At 46.0% G+C, this 23,839-nt stretch overlaps 7 protein-coding genes across 8 annotated transcripts; 6 read left to right on the top strand and 1 right to left on the bottom strand.

Annotated features, from left to right (window-relative positions):
• The first annotated feature begins 686 nt into the window (after positions 1-686).
• Positions 687-1,408, top strand: LOC135648526 (protein S40-1-like). The gene has a single exon (XM_065166287.1). The coding sequence runs from the start codon at positions 831-833 to the stop codon at positions 1,191-1,193; it is 363 nt and encodes a 120-aa protein (XP_065022359.1). The 5' UTR covers positions 687-830; the 3' UTR covers positions 1,194-1,408.
• Positions 1,409-2,055: 647 nt separating this feature from the next.
• LOC135648700 (uncharacterized) lies at positions 2,056-3,094 on the top strand. Its single transcript, XM_065166593.1, has one exon. It carries the CDS (start codon positions 2,071-2,073, stop codon positions 2,878-2,880), a length of 810 nt encoding a protein of 269 aa, XP_065022665.1. The 5' UTR covers positions 2,056-2,070; the 3' UTR covers positions 2,881-3,094.
• A 719-nt stretch (positions 3,095-3,813) lies between these two features.
• Positions 3,814-4,840, top strand: LOC103997280 (early nodulin-like protein 3). Its single transcript, XM_009418449.3, has 2 exons — positions 3,814-4,086; positions 4,155-4,840. The coding sequence occupies exons 1-2, from the start codon at positions 3,906-3,908 to the stop codon at positions 4,703-4,705; spliced, it is 732 nt and encodes a 243-aa protein (XP_009416724.2). The 5' UTR covers positions 3,814-3,905; the 3' UTR covers positions 4,706-4,840.
• A 3,206-nt stretch (positions 4,841-8,046) lies between these two features.
• LOC135648768 (MADS-box transcription factor 32-like) lies at positions 8,047-9,439 on the top strand. Of its 2 annotated transcripts, XM_065166702.1 has the most exons (7): positions 8,047-8,369; positions 8,459-8,525; positions 8,589-8,650; positions 8,734-8,875; positions 8,957-8,998; positions 9,134-9,212; positions 9,304-9,439. In XM_065166702.1, exons 1-7 carry the CDS (start codon positions 8,179-8,181, stop codon positions 9,312-9,314), a joined length of 594 nt encoding a protein of 197 aa, XP_065022774.1. In that variant the 5' UTR covers positions 8,047-8,178; the 3' UTR covers positions 9,315-9,439. The 2 variants fall into 2 exon arrangements, with proteins under 2 accessions (XP_065022774.1, XP_065022773.1); XM_065166701.1 differs by lacking the exon at positions 9,304-9,439 and having other exon boundaries at positions 9,134-9,297.
• Positions 9,440-12,393: 2,954 nt separating this feature from the next.
• LOC103997041 (VQ motif-containing protein 4) lies at positions 12,394-13,797 on the top strand. Its single transcript, XM_009418170.3, has one exon. It carries the CDS (start codon positions 12,781-12,783, stop codon positions 13,549-13,551), a length of 771 nt encoding a protein of 256 aa, XP_009416445.2. The 5' UTR covers positions 12,394-12,780; the 3' UTR covers positions 13,552-13,797.
• A 2,184-nt stretch (positions 13,798-15,981) lies between these two features.
• On the top strand, positions 15,982-20,276 carry LOC135648796 (serine/threonine/tyrosine-protein kinase HT1-like). The gene is made up of 4 exons (XM_065166755.1): positions 15,982-16,224; positions 16,320-17,537; positions 18,913-19,368; positions 19,659-20,276. The coding sequence occupies exons 2-4, from the start codon at positions 16,551-16,553 to the stop codon at positions 19,932-19,934; spliced, it is 1,719 nt and encodes a 572-aa protein (XP_065022827.1). The 5' UTR covers positions 15,982-16,224; positions 16,320-16,550; the 3' UTR covers positions 19,935-20,276.
• Positions 20,277-21,122: 846 nt separating this feature from the next.
• On the bottom strand, positions 21,123-23,172 carry LOC103997043 (beta-glucuronosyltransferase GlcAT14B). Its single transcript, XM_009418172.3, has 4 exons — positions 22,244-23,172; positions 22,092-22,167; positions 21,893-22,008; positions 21,123-21,814 (listed from the first exon to the last, which is right to left on the bottom strand). The coding sequence occupies exons 1-4, from the start codon at positions 22,821-22,823 to the stop codon at positions 21,315-21,317; spliced, it is 1,272 nt and encodes a 423-aa protein (XP_009416447.2). The 5' UTR covers positions 22,824-23,172; the 3' UTR covers positions 21,123-21,314.
• Positions 23,173-23,839: the final 667 nt, after the last annotated feature.

Below are 23,839 nucleotides of genomic sequence, written 5' to 3' on the forward strand. Positions count from 1 at the left end.
AGCGAGCGTGCCATTTTGATGGAGTTTGTAAGGAGGGGCTTATCCACATGAGATCAGGTTATCGACGATGACCGGGTGACGTCCCACTTTTGTCAACGACTTAGGCCTAACATTCCATGCGCCCCCCCACCAACTCGTCAACGTGGCAGACGTTCATTTGCCGTTTCATCGGACCCGACGATCGACCCCGGCATCGGACTCGGACTCGGGGCATATGCTTATCCATTAGCACGAAGGCGACGGGCGGTGGCGTCCCATCTTTTTCTGTCGTTGCCTGGTTCGAGTGGAATACGGTGCCGGCAGACGGAGGCACGCACACGCCACGTCGCACTAGGAAGCATGACGAAACCCCACGCCTCCTTCCTCCGACTTCCTGGACCAACCCGGTTCCCCCAAGTTACCCCCAACCTCGGAATGCGCAGGAATCCACCCACGCACACCGCCACATCTGTTGCTTTAATCCTTATCATAAGTTATGTATCCGAGTTATAATCCTTATCACATTAGATGCCCGTATTATACTTAGTTTCGAAACCATACCTCTCCCTCCTCATCCCTTTGATCACAAATGGACTGAAGAGAAAGCGACGCACACGTTCCGGATATATACATCTAAGAAAAGACACCACTGACTCATGCAAATCGAGCCAAACCCATTGATCGATTGGAAGCACTGCACTGTGTTGGCACTTTGTGATGATTGGAAGGCCAGCGGAATACCGCTATAAACCCCTCGACACCTTCCTTTTCCCATGACCAGCACGCGGCAAGTGTGACTCGATCGCACATCAGGAATTCCAAGAAGTATCTCGTGGTGGTATTAGAGGCAGATGGAGGAGTTGTACGAGTGGGAGGTGATGTGGCCGGAGGACAACAACGACGGGCCCATCGGCTCCGCCAACAGTCACGGCTCGACCCGGAAGACGGCGCCGGGCGCTCGGAGTCCGCCTTCCTCGTGCGCGGCGCCGCTGGACATCCCGAGCGCCCGACCAAGTCCCGGGCGTGCATGCGGCAGCGGCGACGGGGAGGAGGAGATCGAGTGGGCGCCGCCGCATGTTGTGGCGTCGCGACGCAGCGCGGAGGGGAAGGTGGCATTCTCGCTGTGCTCCGGCCTCGGGAGGACGCTCAAAGGCCGGGATCTCCTCCACGTCCGTAACTCCGTGCTCCGCATGACCGGCTTCCTCGAAGGATGACCTACTCCCGCCTCGGATCCAAGATCCAATGCATGAAGAAGAGAGTACGGTGTCGACGATACATCTACACCTGCAAACAGTCCCTCGGTGCTCATCAGTTGCGAGTCTTGTGATCTTGATCCTTAAATTGTGTGCATACAAATCTCTATCATTCTTCGGCCTCCCTACCTATATCATAAAACATATTAACTAATGCATAAGCATCAGTTTCGGTACCTAAGAGATCAAAATTCCAAGTCATGAAAATAGCCTCTTTAACGATTGCCAATAGAACAATCTGCTGACGAGTATCGTCGTCTGCATGAAACCCCAGATTTGGCGTCTATGGTTGCACGTTGAGTTTGCAGCTGGATTTAGAATACAATCCGCTAATTAATCATATCGATGATGATTAACATACATGAGACGTGATAGCAATCATTAAGCACCAAATTACTTGAACCGGTGCTTTTGGAAGTTTCTTGAGGATATATAGCAGACCACCAAACGATAGTTACAGGAAGAGTCGAGCTACCTATCTGATGATTCATTGCGTTTTGGCCTTATCCGAATGAGCCTTTTTCTCCGAGAAGTAATTTATCGAGAAATATATGGAATATACACAATGGTCGAAGTCGAACAAACTCTTCAAGTAACTTGTCCGAGGAGATGACTGAATCGATCGACACTGACAGACAGATTTGTCGCGGGGTTAAACTTGCTTAGAACGGGTTGTTGATCTGTAAATGAAGCTGAGATTTCTGATAAGGAGAAGAAGGAAGACAAAAGATTCACCATCCAGAATGAGAATAATGCGTGCACAAAACAAGGTCTCTGTCCTCGCTCGGTTCGGTTGCTGGGGCATGGCGTCTTGGTGCAGGAAAACCAAGTGCATCCAATGTCGCCATTCGTCCCTTTCCCGGCGCCTCAGTCGCCCCGACTTGCCTGCGGGAGAAACACGAGTTGGGAGGTATCCTACGCCTTCGAAATGACTGTGGTGAATGAAGCTTTTGGGCGACTCACAGGGCGCCAAGTGTTCGACGAATTAGCAGTTGTCTTAGCTAATGTCGTCGGCGTTTCGAGCAAAGCTCTTATTTATATGTGCATGAGAAGATTCATTCGGAGCTCAACATTGTTAATGAGGTTGGGCGGGTCCGAATGGAATAGCTGCGGCCACGCGGCGACGCAACAGTTGCCGATCCCGCACTCTAAATCCATCCCCTCCCACCGCATGTCGCCCACGCAAGTTTGCTCACCTTCCCCCTCCTTTTCTCCGATAGATCCCCCCACCGCATGCGTCTTCTCGGAGAACTACTTGGTGAGGAAGAAGCTGATGGAAGAATTCGAGGAAGCCGATATCCTGTGGCCCGACTACGATCGCGACGAGGACGAGCTCACCGAGGAGTGGCACGCCGGACTCGGAACTCGGCGGAGGACGTCCAGCCCCGTCGAGATCCCCTCGAGACCTCAACCGGTTCGTTCTTGGACGCTGGGCTTCGCCAGTTCCGACCGCGTTCACGGTGACGATGATGATAAAGACGACGGAGGCAAAACCCACAACGTCCCGCCGCACGTCATGGTGACCCGCAGGATCGCCGACAAGACGTCCTTCTCGGTGTGTGTCGGCACCGGCAGGACGCTCAAGGGACGGGATCTGAGGCAGGTCAGGAACTCCATCCTGCGGATGACCGGATTCCTGGAGAGATGACGCTCCATGCATGGTTCATCCATCCCGGGAAAGAAGAAGAAAGATGGAGCTAAGCCTCTTTGAATTCGGGAGTCCCACAAACATTGCACGATGTACCACTCAACATAAGTTCATGAAACAGAGCTGTGCAGACTTGACTGCTGGTAGGCAATGCTTGTTATGTATGTGCCCAGTAATGCTTGTTATGATAACGTATATAACCACAATTTTTGAATGGTTATTAATCCAATTGATACATGTTATAATACTAATGCTTGCTATGGGAACAACATTTATAACCCTAATTATTATTATTATTATTATTGGGAAAGGGAAAGAAGGATAGACTGTGAATGAGTAAAACTGTAAATATTAATTATTATTTTCATATTCCAAATTCGTTATTATATATATATATATATATATATATATATATATATATATATTAATGGTTGTTATTGTGGCATACAATTATTGGCCACCAATCAATTGTTGGCATTGAATATAATTCTTTACTTCATTTGGCTCGTCTGGATCGAGTAACCTTCCACCGAAAGCACGCTTGCCATTTTTATAGGCACTAATAAAAATAAAATAAATCACATAAATAAGTGTGGGAAAGACAAGCATTACTTCCGTGAAGGGAAACGCAAAGCGTGAGCTTTTGGGAGAAGGAAACGGACTCGAGTCAGGGTCGATCCCAAGCCAAGTAGAGCCCAAAGCCTTTCCATCGCATGGCAACAAAGCGGTGCTTTGGGTTGCCGTTGGGTCTCCCTCCGCCCTCCACGCGTCCGCAACCGCCCGCTCGCGACACGCATCACGGAACCTTTTACGTTACGAACCGGGCATGGAGGAGCACCGCGTGCTCCGGCTCACCGCCCCGCAACGGTAACCCTGCGCCCTGCTCCTATTTATGTCGTACCCCATGAGTGGTCTCTGCCATTGCCTCTCTCTCTCTCTCGCCTTCGGATTCCACCGACGCGACGAGCGCTCTCCTCCATCTTCTTCTTCTTCTGGTCTTAGGGTTGAAGCGAGGAGGTGGAGCGATGGAGGCTTCGAAAGGCTTGGCTGCTCTGCTCCTTGTTGCTGGGGTTACCATGGCGTTGATGGACTCAGCTGGGGCTTACGTCTTCTACGCTGGAGGGAGGGATGGCTGGGTGCTGCATCCCTCCGAGAGTTATGGTGATTGGGCAGAGAGGAATAGGTTTCAGGTTGCTGACACCATTGGTATGTGCCGGCCGATCATCTATAGTCGTTGATAAGTAGTGCATTGAGCTTTGCATGGTGTTGTGCAGTGTTCAAGTACAAGAAGGGGGAGGACTCTGTTCTGGTGGTGAGCAAGCAGGATTACGATGCATGCGACGTGAGCAAACCGATCCGGAAGCTCGATGGAGGCGATTCCGTGTTCAAGTTCGATCGGTCGGGGCCGTTCTACTTCATCAGCGGCGCGCCGGGGAACTGCCAACAGGGGCAGAAGCTGGTGGTGGTGGTCATGGCCGTGAGGAACTGTCCGCCCATCTCTTCTCCTCCATCCCTCCCTCCGTCGCCACCTCCTACTTCCGACACGCCCCCTGCTTCATCTCCTTCACCTGCACCAGTATCCCATGGTCCTGCGCCACGCCCATTTCCGAAACCCCATCCTCCAACCCCAGCACCATCCGCAGCTCCCGTGCCCGGGTCTCCTCCTCCTAAATCCTCGGTTGGCGCCGTGTCTGGTCCTGGGATATCGCCGGCACCAGCTCCCGTCGAACCGGCCTCCTCTTCGTCATCCTCCTCGTACGCATCGAACTGGTCCCTGGTGACGGTGCTGCTGCTCATGGTTCTCGGTGCTTCCTCCTTCGCCTAATGCTGTGTGTTGGTGTCCGTCGTTTATACCTATTACCGCTGTCTGTGTCGAGCGCGATATATATGGGTCTGCATCTTGTTTCCTTCGTTCCCGTATTTGTATCTTAATTCTATGGAAATGGAAGAAGAAAATTACAGTTCGCCTACATGGTCGTGATGGCAGCTCACTGCGCTTCCACACCTTGTGCATCGATGCTCTTCTTTCATGTTGTTTAATCGAGCGGTGCAACCGTGAAGGCTTCTTGCCATTTTGTTTCTGCATGGCATTTCTTCTGCAGTTCATTGTGATCTTCCATTAGAAGACGACAGAAACCTCTCACGAGTGGAACACCGAAGGGAACATTAATTGTAGAGCTGGGTAAGTCGATATGACAGCCGTGGCTTCAACATGGCGGATACAGATGTGCACTGCAGTAGTTGAGGCTCCACCAGAGGAATGCTCGTCGTCGTATATGAGAAGAGAGCTCAGAGTGTCTTTCCCATTTGGTCAGCACAATGCACATGCCAAGTAGCCCAGAGAGGGTGCGTGGGGCTGTCAGGCGGAGAAGAAAGGCTGTGAATATACAGCAGCCATTCCAAATTTCGTGCCACCGACATCGTAGGCCACTTTGCAACCTATCTTTTCAGGAGAGCATCTGAATGAATGAATGAATATAAATATACATATATATATATATAATTTTTTCCTAAAGGTATTTTTTTTTAATGATACTTCTGTTTTGTTGAAAATATCTTTCACCAGCCATAGTGATATTTTTCATATCAGTCTCGGAGATATCCTCCTATAAATTGATCCATTGGGTGTTCCTGTTCAAGTGGATGGAAGCGACCTGGTCTGATCTATTGGGTATGTACAGTAGTTTAGTCACTCATATTTGATATAGATAGGGACATAAACAATGTAATGCTATTGAAAATGAGATCAAAACTCACCAGAAATATGTATTTATAATAGTTTATAAACAACATCACCCAAATAAGGATTAAAAATTAATATGTTACGGTGTTTTAACTATCACAATAAAAATATTGTAAAGTCTATATTAAAAAAATATAAACAATCTAAATGGACTCCTAACCTCAATCAAACCAACTATAAGTCTAAAAACGATAATCAAATGAGCACAATATGATAATCAATAGCTTTATAATGTTTTCAGCACCTCAATAAGAACAATGCAATGCTATTTGGAAAACATCATGAATAAGTCAAATAGAATAAAAATACACTAGAAATAATTTTATTTACCATACTATGATTCAAATAAGTATTTATAGTTATTTTAAAAATAATATCACTCAAAAGGGATAAAAAAATGATATTTTATAATGTTTTAACTATAATAAAAATATTGTAAAGTCTACTTGAAAACATTGGAATGAGTTTACTCGCCTTATGGGTTGGACCATATTATTGTGCCGATCGATCCAGCCACTTTGATTAATATATCATATGTTATCGACTTAGTTAGTTTTATTTAAGTCATATGATACCCTTACATATTCATCCATAAAAGATCAATCTTTTCAAAATATCTTATAGTCCCATAAAGATATGTAAAAAAAAGGATAAGTTAGAGGAAACATTTATCTCATAATCTCATAAATAAATATTTTGATAAATACTTAATAAATAATATAAATTATAAATATAAACTTTGCAAATCATGAATAGTCATATGATAAAAGGTCTAAAATATTTTATTACAACTAAAAGTCCTCTTAAGTGTCCACATGATATTACTACTGAACAAGACAACAAACCAACCTTATTATTATTATTTTGATAAAAAGTAAGAAAAGAAAATATATTCATCATCCCATTACAATATGATTAAGAATGAGAGAAAGAAATAATATTCTTTCTTGTTTTGATGATCAAATAATTTAGGAATTACTAAAATCGTAGAGGTCAATTCAATCATAAAAGAAAAGAATTTGATTAAGCAACGATGATCGAAAGAATTTAGTTTGAAATATCAAAATAGATCAATGTTTTTTTTTTTTTCATTTTTCGAAGGAGTGCATATCTTACACGGATCTTGGTTGATAATAATCCGAAATAATAGTATCATCATAGTAGATACACAACTTGCTTTAAATATAAGAATTCGAGTAAGCAGATTACTCCAAGAGGAAAAAAATTAAACTAAAAATATTTTTCATGTGGATCGGTTCATATGATGGTTTTGATCTTAGTCAAATAATACCATTGAGATTGACGAGAGATATTTTTAATATTATCCAAAATAAGGATACCATTTGAGAAAAATAGAAACAGTGGTATATTAAAAAAAAGAATTTTAGGAAATCGTTGAATGCTTTTTTACTTACAGTAGTCAAAATGAGCCCACGTCGACATGCTACGGTTGTCGAAGGGTGAAGCTTATGGATAGGGCTAACAATGACCCTTCATTGTTAACAGGCCCGGCACGTTGGGTTGCATCTGCTATCACAAGGCACAGATCATACAAGCTTCAACTTCCCGTCCCGGAATGGGAAATCATGGCCAACCAACAGTGTAGTTGGCGGCACCTGAGGCCACCAATCCCATTCTTTTTCTTCTCCTCGGAAATGAGATGAGACGTCGTATCACCTCGATCCGTCTGCATCACATGAGCTCGCTCATGGGCCTTGTCCGAATCCAAAGCAGCGTACGTCGTGGATCTTTTGTCTGTCCATTTCCTTCCCAAAATGGAAATGCTTCCAAACCTCGCCACCCTCGCCGGTGGCAGCAGCGACACAGACCACCAAGAGACGTACTTCATCTTTTCTGGACTATGATCCAAGCTTAAGAGACCGGTAAGCAACGGAGAAGATGGCATTAGGAGAGTGAACTCTACAGCGGAAATCATGTGTTAGAACCGTTCGTTTTGTTTGTGTTCTCGTTGTCCGTTCGTCGCTTCTGCATCTTTCCTGCTCTCTTTTCCTCGCGAGACGTATCAGGAACCTCTCTCTCTCTCTCGTGATATCAATCCTTCAATTGCCTTGCAGTTTGTGCCGGAAATGTCTTCGGACCGATGGTTCACGACATGTCCTCGACGCCTCCGAGGACCGAACTCTGCATTCCGGACAAACCTGGAAACTTTTACTTTATGAGCTGAGGAACTCTCACATCGGACATCACGAGTTCGTCCTCCTTTTGCTTAAAACCTCTCGGAAATGATTCCGCTACGATTAGACCACACCTCTGATAATTGCCTTGCTTGCAGAGATTAGGATGGCCATTGGATTCAAGGCCGCGGCTGACAGGCACGCACTCCTTGAGGAAGAGGAGGAATAGATAGTGCTGCAACATTTATTACCAAGCCTTTTGTCATCGCTTTCCCATTTCAATCCTCACCATTGCCATATTGATGTAAGTTTCTTCGGGTCGCTTCTACAAGCCCAGGGGCGGGGAGGCCTTGTTTGGAGGGGAGGAGAGCGGCAGCGCAAAGCTCTAACGCGTGTCTTGCCGCCACTGCCGCGGGCGACATGGGGAGAGGGAGAACGGAGATAAAGAGGATAGAGAACCCGATCCAGAGGCAGTCCACTTTCTATAAAAGAAGGGACGGCCTGTTTAAGAAAGCCAGGGAGCTCTCTGTTCTCTGCGACGCCGACCTCCTCCTCCTCCTCTTTTCCTCTTCCGGCAAGCTGTATCAGTATCACTCCCCTTCGGTCGCCAGGTGAATGCATGCCTTCTTCCTATACCTAAAGCACACACACACACACACAAACAGCATTAAGCTTACCTGCAGCTTTTGCTCGACCGCAGTGCCAAGGAGCTCATAGAACGGTATGAGGTGGCCGCCCAAACACAGATTCGGGGAGACCGTCGCTTGGTATGCTCTCTCCGTTTAACTCTCGCCCTCGTGCTCGGCTTAAGTTCACCAACTTGTACGTAGGAACGGAACGCAGAGATGGAGATGGTGGAGAAACTGTGCGACACTTTAGAGAGAGAGCTCAGGTGACTTGAAATGTCTACCTCGGGAGATCAACGGCTGGTGCCGCAGCTCGCTTACGGTTCCCTTGTTTCCTTTCCTGCATTAGATTCATGAAGGTTGACGAGGGACAGCAGTACTCGCTGCCGGATCTGGGCCTTCTGGAGCACAACTTGGAGACGGCCATCGGCAAGGTCCGAGTGGAGATGGACCGGAAGATAGGGGCACAGATCCACAAACTCGAAACCATGGTTTGATTCGTCTTCCAAAGCGCTTCTCTTTTGGAGGTGTCTCTTTTGCATCTTGCAATGATTTCGTTCTTCCATTTCAAGGTAAGAGATCGCCAACAAGAAAGATATGGTCTGTGCGACAAGGTATGCGTTCTCTCGCAATAGTGCAGCTGCCGCTTGAGTACATATAGACAGTCGTTCCCCTGTTAGCAACCCTCATATCATGTAGGCCAAAATGCATAGCTTGCAGAGGTAATGTTGCGTCCTCCATGCTTGCAGATTGCACGAGTGCAGACGCTTAGAGGCATGGAAGCAGATGGATCTGCCTCTTCAACTCCAGGACTGGACCTGAGACTGGGTACTTACTCATCTGTCGATACTTGGCTTGGCAGCTCCCCGTGGTTCTCAGCTCATTTCTGACTAGATCTGCCATTTACTCTCGCACACAGGTCTAAATTAACCAGGGTCGATGAAGCCAACTGATGAGCTGAAAAGTTGGAACTCAGGATGATCTGATGATGTTGCAGCTTTCTGGCTGCAATCGAGGGCAACAAGGAGAGCTTGTAAAAATATCTCAAATTCAACGAAATTGGAGAACTTGATTTCAGTTCCCCTGTTTATTTCCAAGCATCACTCTGCTATTTCCTAGAATTATGGTGCTAATGCTTGCTTGCTTGCATCTTTCTCTATCAACCTGCATCACTGGTGTTTTGGTGCTCATAGAGTAAAAGAGGCTTCGAGGCCTACTCTGAACTCGAATGGCTGGGCATGGCAAAGCTTCGATTTCATCGGAGAAGCTAATGCCCAATCTGAAACATGCTTGCTTGCACGACCAAAGTTGGACTAATCCTTCCCATCCCGTCAATGCCAAGCAAGCGATCGAACTAAGATTAATGACTTCAACAAGAACAAACAACAACCAAGGATGATGCAAAAAGATGGTCAAAAGATTACCAAACACTTGAGGAGAAAGAGGATACTGCTCTAAGACGCAAGATTTGCAATTTAATTCAACCATAATGCAAACACTATAAGATTTGGAGGCTAAGCTTTGGCAGAGTGGTTTGACCAATGTCTTTTCTATTTCTACTTACCTGTTCAGTTTCCTTTTTAGTATTCTCTTACTGGATTATATGTTTACTGTGCGTGTTTGGAGGCTTATGGCTGGCAAGAACTGTCTGAGAATGACAACCGCTTGTTTTCCTTAATGATCGATGAACAACATGTCATTATCAGCATCGACTTTCAATATGGGGGACCTCATTCTCCACTTCTTGGAATGTTCATGGCCTGCACGGTTGGTTCCATCAGTGAGGAAACCAGTGGAAGAGATGCAGAAAAGGAAGAACAAGAAAGGGGGCTTCCTCCACGGAACGTGGCTTCTGGGTTAATCGAGAATGGAATTCGACATGGTGGTGATGGGAGATGCTGCTGCATCGACAGTCACTGTTACTGACCTTAAAGATCATGGAATAAAAGAACCTGATTCATCCTTGCCGAGCGAGTTCTCAACTGTGATTCCCGATTCCAGAACTCATCATCCGTGTCAAAACCAAAGCAAGATCCACCGTTGTTACTTTTTTCCTTGGCAACTAAACCAATCCAAATGGTTCCAAAACATGCACAGAATCGTACTTCATCCTGCTATCGATCATCTTCCACCAAGCTGCTCCATTATTAACCTTGCTTTCCTCTATCAGCTGTCTGTTTTATAGGCGTGCGCACAGATTGCCATCACCCAGGTTGACTTTGTCTCCGAGGACTCCATTACACGGAACGAGGAAAAAGAAACTCCGATCGAAATGGGGGATTTCCGGATTGATAGAGAAAAATTAGGGAGGAGGAGTAAACGATGGAGAGAGAAGGAAACGGCGTTGGGTCAAAAGGTCGCCGAAAAATGCGACGTCACGGGGCAACCCGACACCGGTGGGTGGGCTGTGGTTTGACCCACGGCATCGTGTCCCCTTCCGTTGACTACGTGACCTAACATCGTCGAACGACGATCGTGCACCGAGAAGAGAGCCACCACCTAATCCACGCACGCTTGTCCACAAATATATATCGATGCCAATTGATGTGGGGCCCAGCTTAAATGCAAGATAATTATTTTTTCTCTTTTTCTTTCAGACCAAATTAATAATTAATTTTATTAAAATAAATTTTGTGAATGCAAGATAATTAATAATTAATTTTGTTTCTTAATCGTGATTTTTTTTCCCCCAAAATTATCACTGACAAAATTGGGTAAAGCATCACTAAATATTGAGTTTTTAGAATAACTAATTTAGATTAGAGATAAGAGATAATTTGAAGTGATAAGAAATAATAAGTAGTGTCATCTACTCGACAGCGACGTACGTGATCTACGGTTCTTCTTCTCGTTGTAAGTGACAGATGTGCTGAATCCGTGAATTACTGATCAATCTTGGATTCCGCTCGTTGGGGTCGACATCATCTATCCCTTGAGAGTCAAACATTATTGAGTTGACGTTGCTGTCGACAACCCACCAAATCGCAATATGTCCATATCGAAATTAAACTATATTATAATTATATGTTGACTAAGTAGCGAGTGGTTTCCACCGGTGACGGGGGAAGGAACGTTATGGTACCGAGGACGTAAGGAGAAGGACGCCTGCACAAGACTCGTCCACGTCTCGGAAGTGAAGTGTGCGTACTATTCGACGAACCATTCTTTTGGTAGGCATAGGAATAATGCAAACGAAACGCATATATAATCTATTATTACGCTCGGAATGAGAAAAGAGAATGACTAAACGCACGAGTAGTAGTCAAAAGAGTGGTCCTCATCGATGACTGACTTATCAAGTCCATGCTATCAACCATCAACTCTCATTTGGTTCATTCAGTGCATGCTAAGTTCTTTTGTCTATTTCTCTGCAACTATGATCATTTTTTTTCCTTCCGAATATAAATCGATTAAGACCTTAAAATTATAGTCGTTTTAGAGAATTACAAATAAATCTAATACGTAAGCTTTTCCTTGTAAAATAGGATTAATTTTTATAGATAAAATTGGTTGAAGATATATTATTATTTGGAGGGGAAAGTTTGAGTCTTCAAAGTCAGCCAAGAAAATTGAAGTGGCTACATCAACCATCTCATGGTCATGGTCAACATCGGTTTAATTTGTGAGCTAAAACAAGTGATTAGATGACTTGTGGTAAAGGAGATCCACTAGTTCAAGTGCCACTAAATTAAGACTCGAATGGAAAGTGTTTATGTTGGCTAATGTAAGACTTAATACCATATTTTATAACACAAGCTGACTGTGAGTTGAGCATGTAGATTGTCATACTTGCTCATCCCTCTGAAAGTCCTCACTTCTCATTTATGTGTGTGTGTGTGAGAGAGAGAGAGAGAGAGAATTGGATACTGGATGCTCTTTGGCCCCTTCTCTCTCTCTCTCTGTGTTGTGAGTAGTAATTCTAGGATGACTTCCCAGGAAGATTGCTGCAGATACTGTGCAACTGGTCGGCTAATCTTTCGCCCCTGACAGTTCAACACCAACATGATCATTCTTCGGAATGAGTAACTACAGTGGAAAGCAGAAAAAGACACTGTGGATCCTCCAAAGCTGGTGTAGTCGATGGCTCTGAAGTCAATGTGGATCAAGAATTTTCCTGGATGTGTCATCATGGAAGATGGCACCAAACCTCTGTGCCATGGCAATACAAGTCTTTTCCTCAAGAAGAGAGAATTCCATTAAACACGGGCTACTCATCTCCAAGTCAATCTATCTTTCTCCTCCACTCTTTCCTTTTCCCACCCAACTCCCGACTCCCAACTCCAAACCAACATCCTTTTAATTCCTCCTCTGCTCAGTCCCACCCATATGCTTACCCCTCTGCATCAGTCCCCGAGAGAATAGCCTTCTCTTTTTGTTCTCTGAACTCGTCCATCCAATGGAAAACCTTCACCATGGATTCCATGAGAACGAGCAGCAATCTTCCCATCCCACCTCCCCTTACTCCAACTCCAGCAGTAACAACGGCAGCAGCAGCAGCAGCAATGGTGTGACAGCAGCTGCAGCAGCGGCCGCTTGTTCGCCCACACCTCTCACTCCCCAGTCCTTACCGAAATCCGTCGACACCAATCCTTTCCCCACCACTTTCATCCAGGCTGACGCCTCTTCCTTCAAGCAAGTAGTCCAGATGCTCACAGGCTCCGTGGTGACGGCCGCCAAGCACGCCGGCGCCACCGCAGCGCCGCCAACCAAGAACTTGGTTTCGCCCGCCGCGAAGGCCACCGGCCCCAAGAAGCCAACTTTTAAGCTCCATGAGCGCCGGGGCAGCCTCAAGAACCTGAAGATGATAAGCCCAATGATCCCAGGTTTCGTCAAGACCGACCCGAGTTCTCCCATGGGCGTGGCCTTCTTCTCCCGGAGGCAGCCGGAGATCCTCTCGCCGAGCATGCTGGACCTGCCGTCGTTGAACCTCAGCCCCGTCACGCCTTTGATCCCCGATCCGTTCAACCGGACGCCGCAACCCAGTCCGGCCGCCGCCACCGGAGCAGCGATGTCGGCCGAGGACCGGGCGATTGCCGAGAGGGGGTTCTACTTCCACCCTTCGCCAAAGACCACGCCGAGGGGCTCGGAGCCGCCGAGGCTGCTGCCGCTGTTCCCGGTCACGTCCCCGAGACCGTCATCGGCTTCGGCTGCCGGCACTTCCATTTAGATTGGTGGTATGAGAAGAACGGTTCAAACGTACAATTTGAGCTTCTCACTCGAGAGCTTTTGATTTCTAATTCTCTCTGTCATGCAAACCAATTAATCCAACATGAGATGAATGATCTCTGCATGGTGCCTCTCTTTCTTCTCTATGTATCGTCTTCCTTATCAAGAGCTTTCTCTTCCACCTTCTTGGACATATGATAATGTCTAGTCGTGGACTAGGAAAAAAATTGATCTCTTCATGCGGTCAGTTCATTGTTCGTTTTCTTGAGAAAGCTCTTTTACCAAATTTTTTGATATATGATCAAAGATGATTTGCTTAAAGGATACCTCTCAGCCGAACTATCCCCAGATAGTTCTAATTCCCCAAAAGTCTGGAATTTGAAGGATTCAGGAGTACAAAACAGTGATTGGGAAGTTGCTGTGACATGTGTTCATGAAGCCATTCACCGATGCAAGATGAGGCTTCTGTGTTTGGCTTGGCCGAGAAGGAAGAATTTTGTGTCTTGAATTAGGTCCTGTACTACTTAGGAAGCTTGTTCTGTCTTTGATATTGACTTCCGCAAGTGCTGTGGCATTTTCCTTTTGTTAGAATAACTTGAGGGCTGCTGAGTTTGATGGAAAAGGAGAAGCTTCCCATGGAGTGTTTGGGACTGCCACTTCAAAAAGGAGTGGTTGGTTTGCTTATGCTGTAATAACTGGAAAAGAGATTAGATAGCTGGAAAGCACAACTCTTTTTCACTGAAGAGAGATGAAGGTTAATTACATGGAAGCAGATTTGAAAAGAAGAAAGAGTTTGGCATTCTTCTCTGCTCCTCTCGTCTCCTTTTGTTTCAAGAGAGATAAGAAGATAAGTGCCAGAGAATTGGTGGTCTGCTTTAGACTTCCACTTTGCTTGTCATTTAAAATGTGATGTGCATTCTGCTGCTTTTTCTTTGCTTGACAACCAATGAACCGACTCCCTTTGTCATGATGCACCTGCCTAACCTCAGTCCAAACTCTAATATTAAGTGAACATGGAGTAAAGAACCGTGACAAAGGAGGGCAGAAACTGTGCCTTCACAGACACAGCAAGGCTTGTTATCATATCTCAAGTTTCATGTCCACTAGACCTATCACAATAGTCTTTGTTACAAGTGAGTTTGGAAAAGGTCTTGCTCTTGGAGCAAAGTGTCAACAGAGAACCTGTCTAGTGTCATTCCTGCTATGCCAAGGTGTAGCGTTTTGACTGAAGCCACAAGATGCAAGGAGCTGCTGAAAGAGTGTTCAGGTCATGTCAATAGCTTTCTGCTACATATTTGGTTTCATCCTTCTTTTTCTTTTGGTTGAATCTGATACCATCTGTAGCCACTTAAAATTGACTTGTGTTGCAGTAGTACATGGAGAAACTGCAACAGAGAGTCTTATGAATATGTAATTGGAAGGAAGCCAGCATTCGGTGCAGTTTCTTTCTTCACACACCAAAACCTCACAGAGAAGTTGGTGATGAGTAGTGTCAGAACAGGGCATACACAGAGTTTTTACTTCATGAGGAGATTGATGTGATTAAAGTAGCTAATCTCACTTGCCTTCAATGATGAACCGAGTCAATCAACAACACAGATCCCTAGATCAAGACAAACCACAGGGAAGAAGATCTCGAAGTGACGACTCTAAACTGGTAGTGGAGTTGGCCACCGAAACATGAGAATCCCTTGATGTGATGAGAGAGGAGAGATGAGGTTAGCCGAAGGTTTTGGTGCTGCCTCTTCAGCTTCTGCCGCCTGTTGCCTCTCTCTCTCTCTCTCTCTCGTCCGACCACTGGGGTCTTCTCTTCTTGTTGAGCTCTGCAGTCATGAAGGTGCCGATGCAGTAGCACAGCAGTAGTAAGCGCAGGACCTGTTGGTGTCAATAGTAAACGTGTTTCACGAAAAGCTTCCATTAACTATCAACTTTCAATCGGCTTCTGGTGATCGTGTTGCTGAGATCGTCGGTCAAACCGCATCAAGAAACGTGGAAACCTTTGAGCTTAGATGGCATATGCTGAAGCAAAAACCAGATAGGGCGTATATAATAAATACTGAGAACAAGAATCCGTGTGCTTATCCTAACACGGCAGCCCAAATTGACCAACTTGGCGAGCGCGACGGTAAAAATCCGTAGCAGCGACGCGTCCCTGTCGATCAGCGATGGCGACGCCTCCCCGTCGCCATCTTCTCTGACCTCTCTCCTTCCCACCTTCCCCTCTCCGCTGTCGCGGCCCAGGCAGCGCCCAGGTGGAAGCGGTCAGGTCCTCTGACGTCAGACGCGGGTTCGGACAGGTGGGGCCACCTTTCCTTCCTTTTTTAAGTGGAAACTCCCTGTTTCCTGTCCGGATCGAGACGGCGCACCCACCGCACCGTACATTATTACGCTACCAAACTAAAATATCCTTTCCCCCGCGGCAAAGACGGACGGTTAGGATTCTATCAGAACTGGCAGAGTGGAATGATCGAGGCTGCTCGCAATTATTATCTGATCGAGCAGGGGAGCGCTCTCGATCGAATGCGCCCAAATAGACGCGGAAACAGCTACGGAGAGGAAGGGACGAAGCCGTACCAGACTCGTCCCTCCGCCGGACGCGCGAAATAAAGAAGGGCGATCTGTCGTCCCCTTCCTTCTTCCGCAGGCCGACGAGGTTACGCCCCATGGATTCTGCGTGCGTCTCCCTTTCCCTTCCTTCTTTTTGCACCCATCAGTTGCAAATGCTTTTATTGATCACGGTGGGGTGCTCGTTTGCTTTGCCTTTCGCAGGTTTTGTGCGTGGCCTTCTGTTGATTGATCGATCGATCGATTTCGTGTGCCATGGAGATGTTGATTGGGTTCGTTCTGTAACGATGGAGATTCGGATCCGGCGAAGGCGTGATAGATTCGGGTGTGGCGGCGGCGTCTTGGGGTTTGCATCCCGGTCGTTCCTGTGTTCTCCTTGATCGAGGCCTTGTAACGACTTCGAGGTCGGATCTTTGACCTTCGATCTGGAGGAAAATGGAGGAGGAGCGTAGCTCTTGGGTGCTGAGGGCCAAGTTTTCCCACACGCCCTACCAGCGATCGGGCTCTGCGCGAGTGAGCTTGGCCTCTGATTTGGCCCTGCTGACCGAACCCAATGAATCGAATTCGGGTGGCGCGTCGAGTTTGCCGTCGAACAGGTCCTCTTTTCGGTCTGGCTGCCATTCCTTGCCGAGTCCGACGAACTCGCGCGTGGGACCGCGGGAGAAAAGCTCCGCAAAGAAGTCGAGTACCCGACCTGATGATGGCGGTCCGTCGGAGGCGAAGAATCCGGGGAGCCCGAGCGCCCAGTGTTCTGAATTCTCTTTCTATCCCCAAGGATTCCCGGCTCTGAAATCAGGAGGAGCGAGTTCTGCCGCAGTCGTGAGCTGGAAATTTCCGGTTTCTCGTCAGAAAGCAGAAGGCTTGAGTTCTACCATGGGCGCTGCCTGTTCTGGATGGGCAAAACTAGATGCCAATTACCGTCATGAGCGGGATCCTAAACCGAAACAAAGGTCGATATCACCTCTTCCGACCACCATCCTCTCCGAGGTCTTCAAGGAAGCTCGTTCGATCGGGAAAAGATTCTCCACTCCGCCGCCGTCCAGGAAAAGGTGCGACAGAAGCCGTGAAAATCACGAGCTTGCTTGGAGAACAGCTATTGAATCGACTCATTCTAATAAGTCGAGGGCCAGGAAGGAGACTTCTTGGGCGAGGTACTTTGACCATGGGACAGGGAAGGTCACTGCCTTGGAGACGACAGAGAAATGGAACGTTGATCTTTCCCAATTGTACCTTGGGTTTAGGTTTGCCTGCGGTGCTCATAGTAGGCTATACCATGGCGTCTACAAGGATCAACCGGTTGCTGTGAAGATCATCAGGGAACCTGATGATGACGAATATGGAGTGATGGCTGCACGACTGGAGAAGCAGTTCACCAGAGAAGTCACAATGTTGTCACATCTATATCACCGCAATGTGATTAAGGTGCATGTCGCTACTTCTTAGGTTTCGTGTTTGTCTGGTTACGTCTAATTCATCAGCTCGGTTATGATTAATGATAGCACGATATTGTCGTATACCTCTTGCTTTTATTCTCCATGAGTTACTGAAATCTTTTAACTGGTCTTCGACTTTGCTCTAAGTCAGTTACAGGAAGCTTACTGTAGTATAGTTTGCTTACCTGACAAACCCCTAACTAAAACATCTGGTAAAGTGATTTTCCGGTAACCTCATGATCATTAGAAAGTTTGCCTCGAAAGAGAAGAAAAAAGAGAAATTAATATTTCCTTTTTATGAATATAGAGCAAAATTATGTGTCCTGAACAGATTCATGATCACTGACTGTACCTATGTAACTGATCATATGCTAGATCCCTAACATTATCTATGAATTAATTGAATTATCTTTAGTTCCCATAATTACGTTGTGCACGAAGGAGTTATTACTATGCTTGGATTTTCTTTGGTTTTTTTCTACATCTATCACATGTTAGGTGGTCCAAATTGTCCAATTATCTTATTTTGATATCGAATGCTTGATAATGTATGGAATGACAAACTGTCCTTGACGAACTTGATTTCCAGTGGAACACGTCGATTGCTTGGTAGTCCTTTGTAATCTGATCTTTCTCCTTGTGGAACCAAGATACCCTGAGGGTTAAGAGTAACTTCCCTCGGGATGATGCTTTTGCACAACGCCTTTGCATAACTAATGCTATGTTGTAGGCAGAAAACAAACGTAATGCTATATTATGGCAAGGACTGAAGTATGACATAACCCATAACTTGTCAAGAGCCAGTCCTCTGAAGAATTTAATAGGCACAATTTGTTTATCCTGATATGACTACTGCCACAGGATGGTGCATTTCAAATGCACTGATATAAACAGAAATGTGGGCATGTTATTACGCATGCAATTACAATAAGTAGTCAGAAATTACATTAGTATGAGAGCAATTAAGACCACAAAATATTTGACCATTACATTCAGAATCATATGATAATATTTTTGCTTTATTGATTGCATATGATGTTGATCTTGCTGGGGGCGAGATAAATTTCTTTGAAACAAGCAATATACACTCACCATATTTATCACCATCCAGAATGTTTTGTTCCCAAATGAGCATAGACATGTTTTTCATACGTTTTCTGTAATTGTACATGCAATGTTATGTGAGGTAACATGTTCTGTGGAATCTGAATTCTTGCTTCAAGGATGTCAGTATGTGCTGTGACTGTCATGCACCAACATTGCTAAGTTTGACTAATAGCATTTAAGATATGGAACTTAAGTAGGCGATGCACTGGTATGATGTTAATTTTGTGCTTTTTATTGTTATCTATGATGTAATGCAGCTCGCAGGGGCATGGAAACAACCACCAGTCTTTTGCATCATCACCGAGTATCTTCCTGGAGGCTCTTTAAGAGCATTTTTGCGCAAGCTTGAGCACAAATCTCTTCCTTTACAAAGATTAATTTCAATTGCCTTAGATATCGCACAAGGAATGGAATATATTCATTCACAAGGAGTTATCCATCGTGACTTGAAACCTGAGAATATCCTTTTTGATCAAGACCTATGCATAAAAATTGTAGATTTTGGAATCGCATGTGAGGAAGCATATTGTGATGCAGTAACAGAGGACCCTGGAACTTATCGCTGGATGGCACCTGAGATGATCAAACATAAGCCATATGGACGGAAAGTTGACGTGTATAGTTTTGGGTTATTGCTGTGGGAGATGGTGACAGGGACAATCCCTTATGAGGACATGACACCAATCCAAGCAGCTTTTGCAGTAGTCAATAAGGTACGCTTTTCATTATAATATTTCCTTCGATTACCTGAAATCAACAATGGTTTGCCTTACCTGTCTATATCAGTGTACCGATCAGTTGTCGGTATGGTACGTACCAAATTATACCAAGTCATACTGAGAATACTGACACATGATATTAAACCTTCTACGTAGTACGGTTTAGTTACTGTTTTAATGCATGATAAGATTTGTTCTGCACTACTATGTTCAGTAGTCTAATTTCAGAGTTTTATCAAGAAGAAAAGGCATCTGATGCTCAAATTACATTCTTGATATTTTAGAACTTGAGGCCAACCATTCCTACTGATTGTCCTGCACCTTTGAGAGCCCTGATAGAGCAATGCTGGGGAGTACTTCCTGAGAAGAGGCCTGAATTTTGGCAGATTGTGAAGGTGTTAGAGCAGTTTGAGTCTGCTGTAGCTCAAGATGGAACACTAAATCAGCTTCAAAACTTGTCCTGCCATGAGCACAAGAAACGATTAGTCCATTGGATCCGAAAGCTGAAAACTCCCTCGCATGCAGATAGCTCAATTGCCCAAATGCCCAGACTGTTATAACTTTGCTCTCTGTGCAACCCATCACTTTCGATGGACTTATGCTGGTTTTGCCGTGGCGTTTCATCCTTGTTGATCTGCAGATTATACCACGACTGATCTCAAAGTTCTCTCTCATCAGCTGCAGGAGTCCGTCTCCATCTCTCCACGTACAAGGACACCTGCATGCATTATTGTGCATGATAAACAGTCTATATTCTCCTTTGTCAGATTATACATGTACCATAGTAGCAGGAAGTATCATTCTTATTAGGTTAATTTCTATTTGCTTAGATGTATATTTGCGTATTAGGTTTGTAGCAATGCATTTCAAAATGGTTGAGGCTGATGCTTTACTACTGATCAGTTTTGCATTTGGTCTTTAAGTGCAAAATGGAAGCAAAAGATGCTGACAAATGCATTATTTCGGAAGGAATAGAGACAACATAGTGAGCCTGATGGCGCTTTGAGGTCAAATATAGAAAGGAAAGAGAGTAGCCTCTGAAGCATCGACAACTCTTGGGAGAGAAGTCACTGTGCCATTGGCATGTGGACGAACATTGCTACGTAATAAGAAAGATTAATTGCTTCGTTGACCGATTGGGAGCTGTTAAAGATGGGGTTTGGGTGTAATCCAGGCAAGAGAAGACGTAAAAGGAGGAACAAGCACTTGAAAACAAGAAAAGATCCAGGTAAGTCAGCACACTAAAAGTGAAAAGGAAGTCTCTTTATTTGGATGAGTGTGTCTTTAACACTTGAGAATGGTCATGTGCTCCCTTTTATTGGTCTTTGTGTTGAAATTTGGAGTCCAAGTTACTCCCCCCTTATTTAAGCAGTCAACTTCCACATACTTGTTTTTTTGGTCAAAACCATTGCATGTGGCCATTGTATGATGGTGTTACAGGGTAGGAGGATTTCTATCCTAACCTGCTTGACAGTAACTGGCAAATCATTTATGGTCATATGAGTTTGTAACAGAGCCATAGATTTCTAACCTTTCTTAATTTTTTAGCCATTGCTTGCTGGCTTTTTGCAGCCAGAATTCGATAGTATGTCCTCTCATTACTCATCTGAAAGTGTTGTGGTTTAAGTAAAACAGGCAAAACATTTGCTATGAAGAACAATATTCTCAATGAATATTATCCCATCTAACATATTAAATTCAAGCCCAACAGGTTTCCTCCAGCAATAGTGTTGCAATTGGCGATGCCATACGAAAGCTGATGATTCAACATTTTTTATTCATACGCTATCAAATGCTTTCTTGCTTCACACTTCTCAAAAGCTGCATCTGCCGATCTTTCTTCCCCCTCTGAATGTCCAGATCTTGGCAAATGTCACAGATAGATATTTGTAATGAATTCAACTCAGGCTGCAGTTCTGCTGCATCAACGCCGAGACGTTCTATTTACATTGGTTCCGGCCGAACTTGTTGGACCGAACAATCCCATCCATCAGCAAAGTTACTCTCTGAGCCCCCGGTCCGGGCCGGAGCCGTGTCGGATCCCCGACCTCGGAGCACGGCGGACTACCCGCACACCACCCACCGGGGACGAAGCTTCCATTAGCCCTGCCAAGAAGCTCCGCGTCGATCTTGTCCAGCACGGGTTCGTCCCGCCTGAACTTGCGGGCGAAAGGAGCGTTGCTGCCTACCAACTTAGACATGTCGGCCATGGTGAGGACGCGCGGGTGCTGCTTCGGCGGCACATCCCACGCGATGTAGTGAAGGTCATGGTTGGCGACGGTGTTGGAGAACTCGGGCGCGTTGCAAATCACTGTCTGGAAGTAGCCTTCGGAGGAGGAGATGAAGTTGGTGTAGTACATGAGGAGCCTTCTCGGCAGGTTGTCCCATCCCCACACGCAGAACTCGACGAACTCCCGCGACAGAGCAACCCATGCAGAGCCTGTTAGGAAAAGAGACGACCCCACCGTCAACGCCTGAAATCTCTCAGTCGTGGATCCAAAGTTCCAGCAACAAGTACCTGTGAACAGCTTGAATGCAGTCGGCGTCTCTCTTCTCTGACTTACCCATAAGATATCAGTCTTCTTGCTCATGTATAATCCAGGGTCAACGATCAAAGGTCTCGCTCTCTGGTCCCTGTAAAAACAATCGCCTGAACATTACAACAGAAGAAGCACACACTCCACTCAGCCCAAAACAATTTAAGCAATTCTACGAACTCTTTCCAATCCAATCGGCTCGTGTGCTCCACAAAGCTTATGTTCCGCGGCAAGGACGAGAAGGTGTGTAGTATATCTGCCACCAGACACAAAAACCAGTCACGTACACTGCAAGCCTACAAGAAAGCCGACAAGTGTGAGAGGAGGCTCACCGTCTTGCGTAACGAGAGGGTAATCAGAGGCACTGAGGTTGATGAACCAGTCCCACTGCCCGCCCTTCTTGAGAAGCACAGCACAGGCGTGGAGCGCGTTGGCTATCACCATCGGCCCTCGATAGGTAACCAGGTTCGACTTCTTGATTACATGCACGTTCCCGACCTTGGCGAAGAGGGTCTCGTTGGCGACGCGCGAAATCAACCGCAGCCGCTCGCTCGCCGGAGATTCCAAGTCCAAGTGCACGACGTAGAGGTTCCGAGGATGGTACAGCGCCCGCAGCGTCCTCCACAGGCGATCCAGATCTCCCTTGGATCCGGAGATAAAGTAGGCCAACCTGGGAATCGGGGAACCGACAGGCGGCGGCGGCGGCGGCGAAGCGGGGAACGATGTGGACTCCACGATGGCAGGGGTCGTGGCGTTGGTCAGGAAGTACATGGTGTGGATGGAGGAGAGGATGCTCATGTTCGAGGCGGCGGCGAAGAAGACGAGGACAATTGAGATCAGCATCACAGCCCACACCCATCTTTTATCCATGGCACAGTGTAGCAGAGGAATCTTCGCTTTCATCATCTCCATCACGGCCACAACCTCCTCCTGTGCAGCTCAGATTCGTGCCAAATCGCAGCGTACTGCACACGTGAAGGAGGGAACGAGTCCAACGGAGAGACTAGGGTGAGAAGAAGAGGAAAGGGCGGAAGATGACGAACGAGGGCTCGGAGAAATAATAAGGCGTCGGCAATGCTAGAACACGAGAATGAATCATAACAAAACAGGATAGGGATGGTTGAAGGAGATAAAGAAGGGAACCAGAAGTAGTTCTACGGGATACGAGAACCACATAGAAAGTGGATCCTATCGCCGTGCAATCCGAGTGGCGTTCTTCTTCTTCTTCTTCCGTCTTCTTCTTATATGCTACAATAGCCTCCTTTCTCGGTTAAACTCCACCTTATGGTTTCGTATTCATATTAAGCATTTGACTTGTCACAAGTGGGAAGAGAAACGCCTCTGGGCACGCGCATCGGAAACGCTTGGGCATTTAAGCCACGAAATAAAGAGAATAAAAAGGGGGCAAATACAATATTTGTGAGGATAAATGTGTGAGAAAAAGGGAGAAGTGGCATTTGATCCACCGGAGACGGCAGCCAATTGTAAGACCAGTCCATAACGCCATTACGCCTAATTACTTACGTGCTTCTTTGTCGATAGTGTTGGATACATTGATGTGGTCGTCCGACGGCTTGTCATTGGAGTCGTCGCTCCGGTCCTGCTAGTTTGGTCCATCTCGCTCGTCGGAGGGTCAATATGATTACGTCTTTGTCGCTCGTTTCTCTTTGATGCTGCTAATTCATATGAGGAGAATATTATAATCAAATATTATAATATTTTTTTTTAATCTTGCACGAATTGGTATATATATATATACCAATTCGTGCAAGATTGCCGCTCTCCTCGCACGACTATTCAAGCTTTCGTTGGAGAGAAGCACACGTCCTAGGTAGCGAGATGGAAGAGTCGCGACACACCGACCCGAACCCTAGCGAGGAGGTGTTCCATCCGAGAGGAGGAGGAGGAGGAGGAGGTAAGAATGATCC

The sequence above is a fragment of the Musa acuminata genome, chromosome BXJ3-9, assembly GCF_036884655.1.
Source record: "Musa acuminata AAA Group cultivar baxijiao chromosome BXJ3-9, Cavendish_Baxijiao_AAA, whole genome shotgun sequence".
Lineage (NCBI taxonomy): Eukaryota > Viridiplantae > Streptophyta > Magnoliopsida > Zingiberales > Musaceae > Musa > Musa acuminata.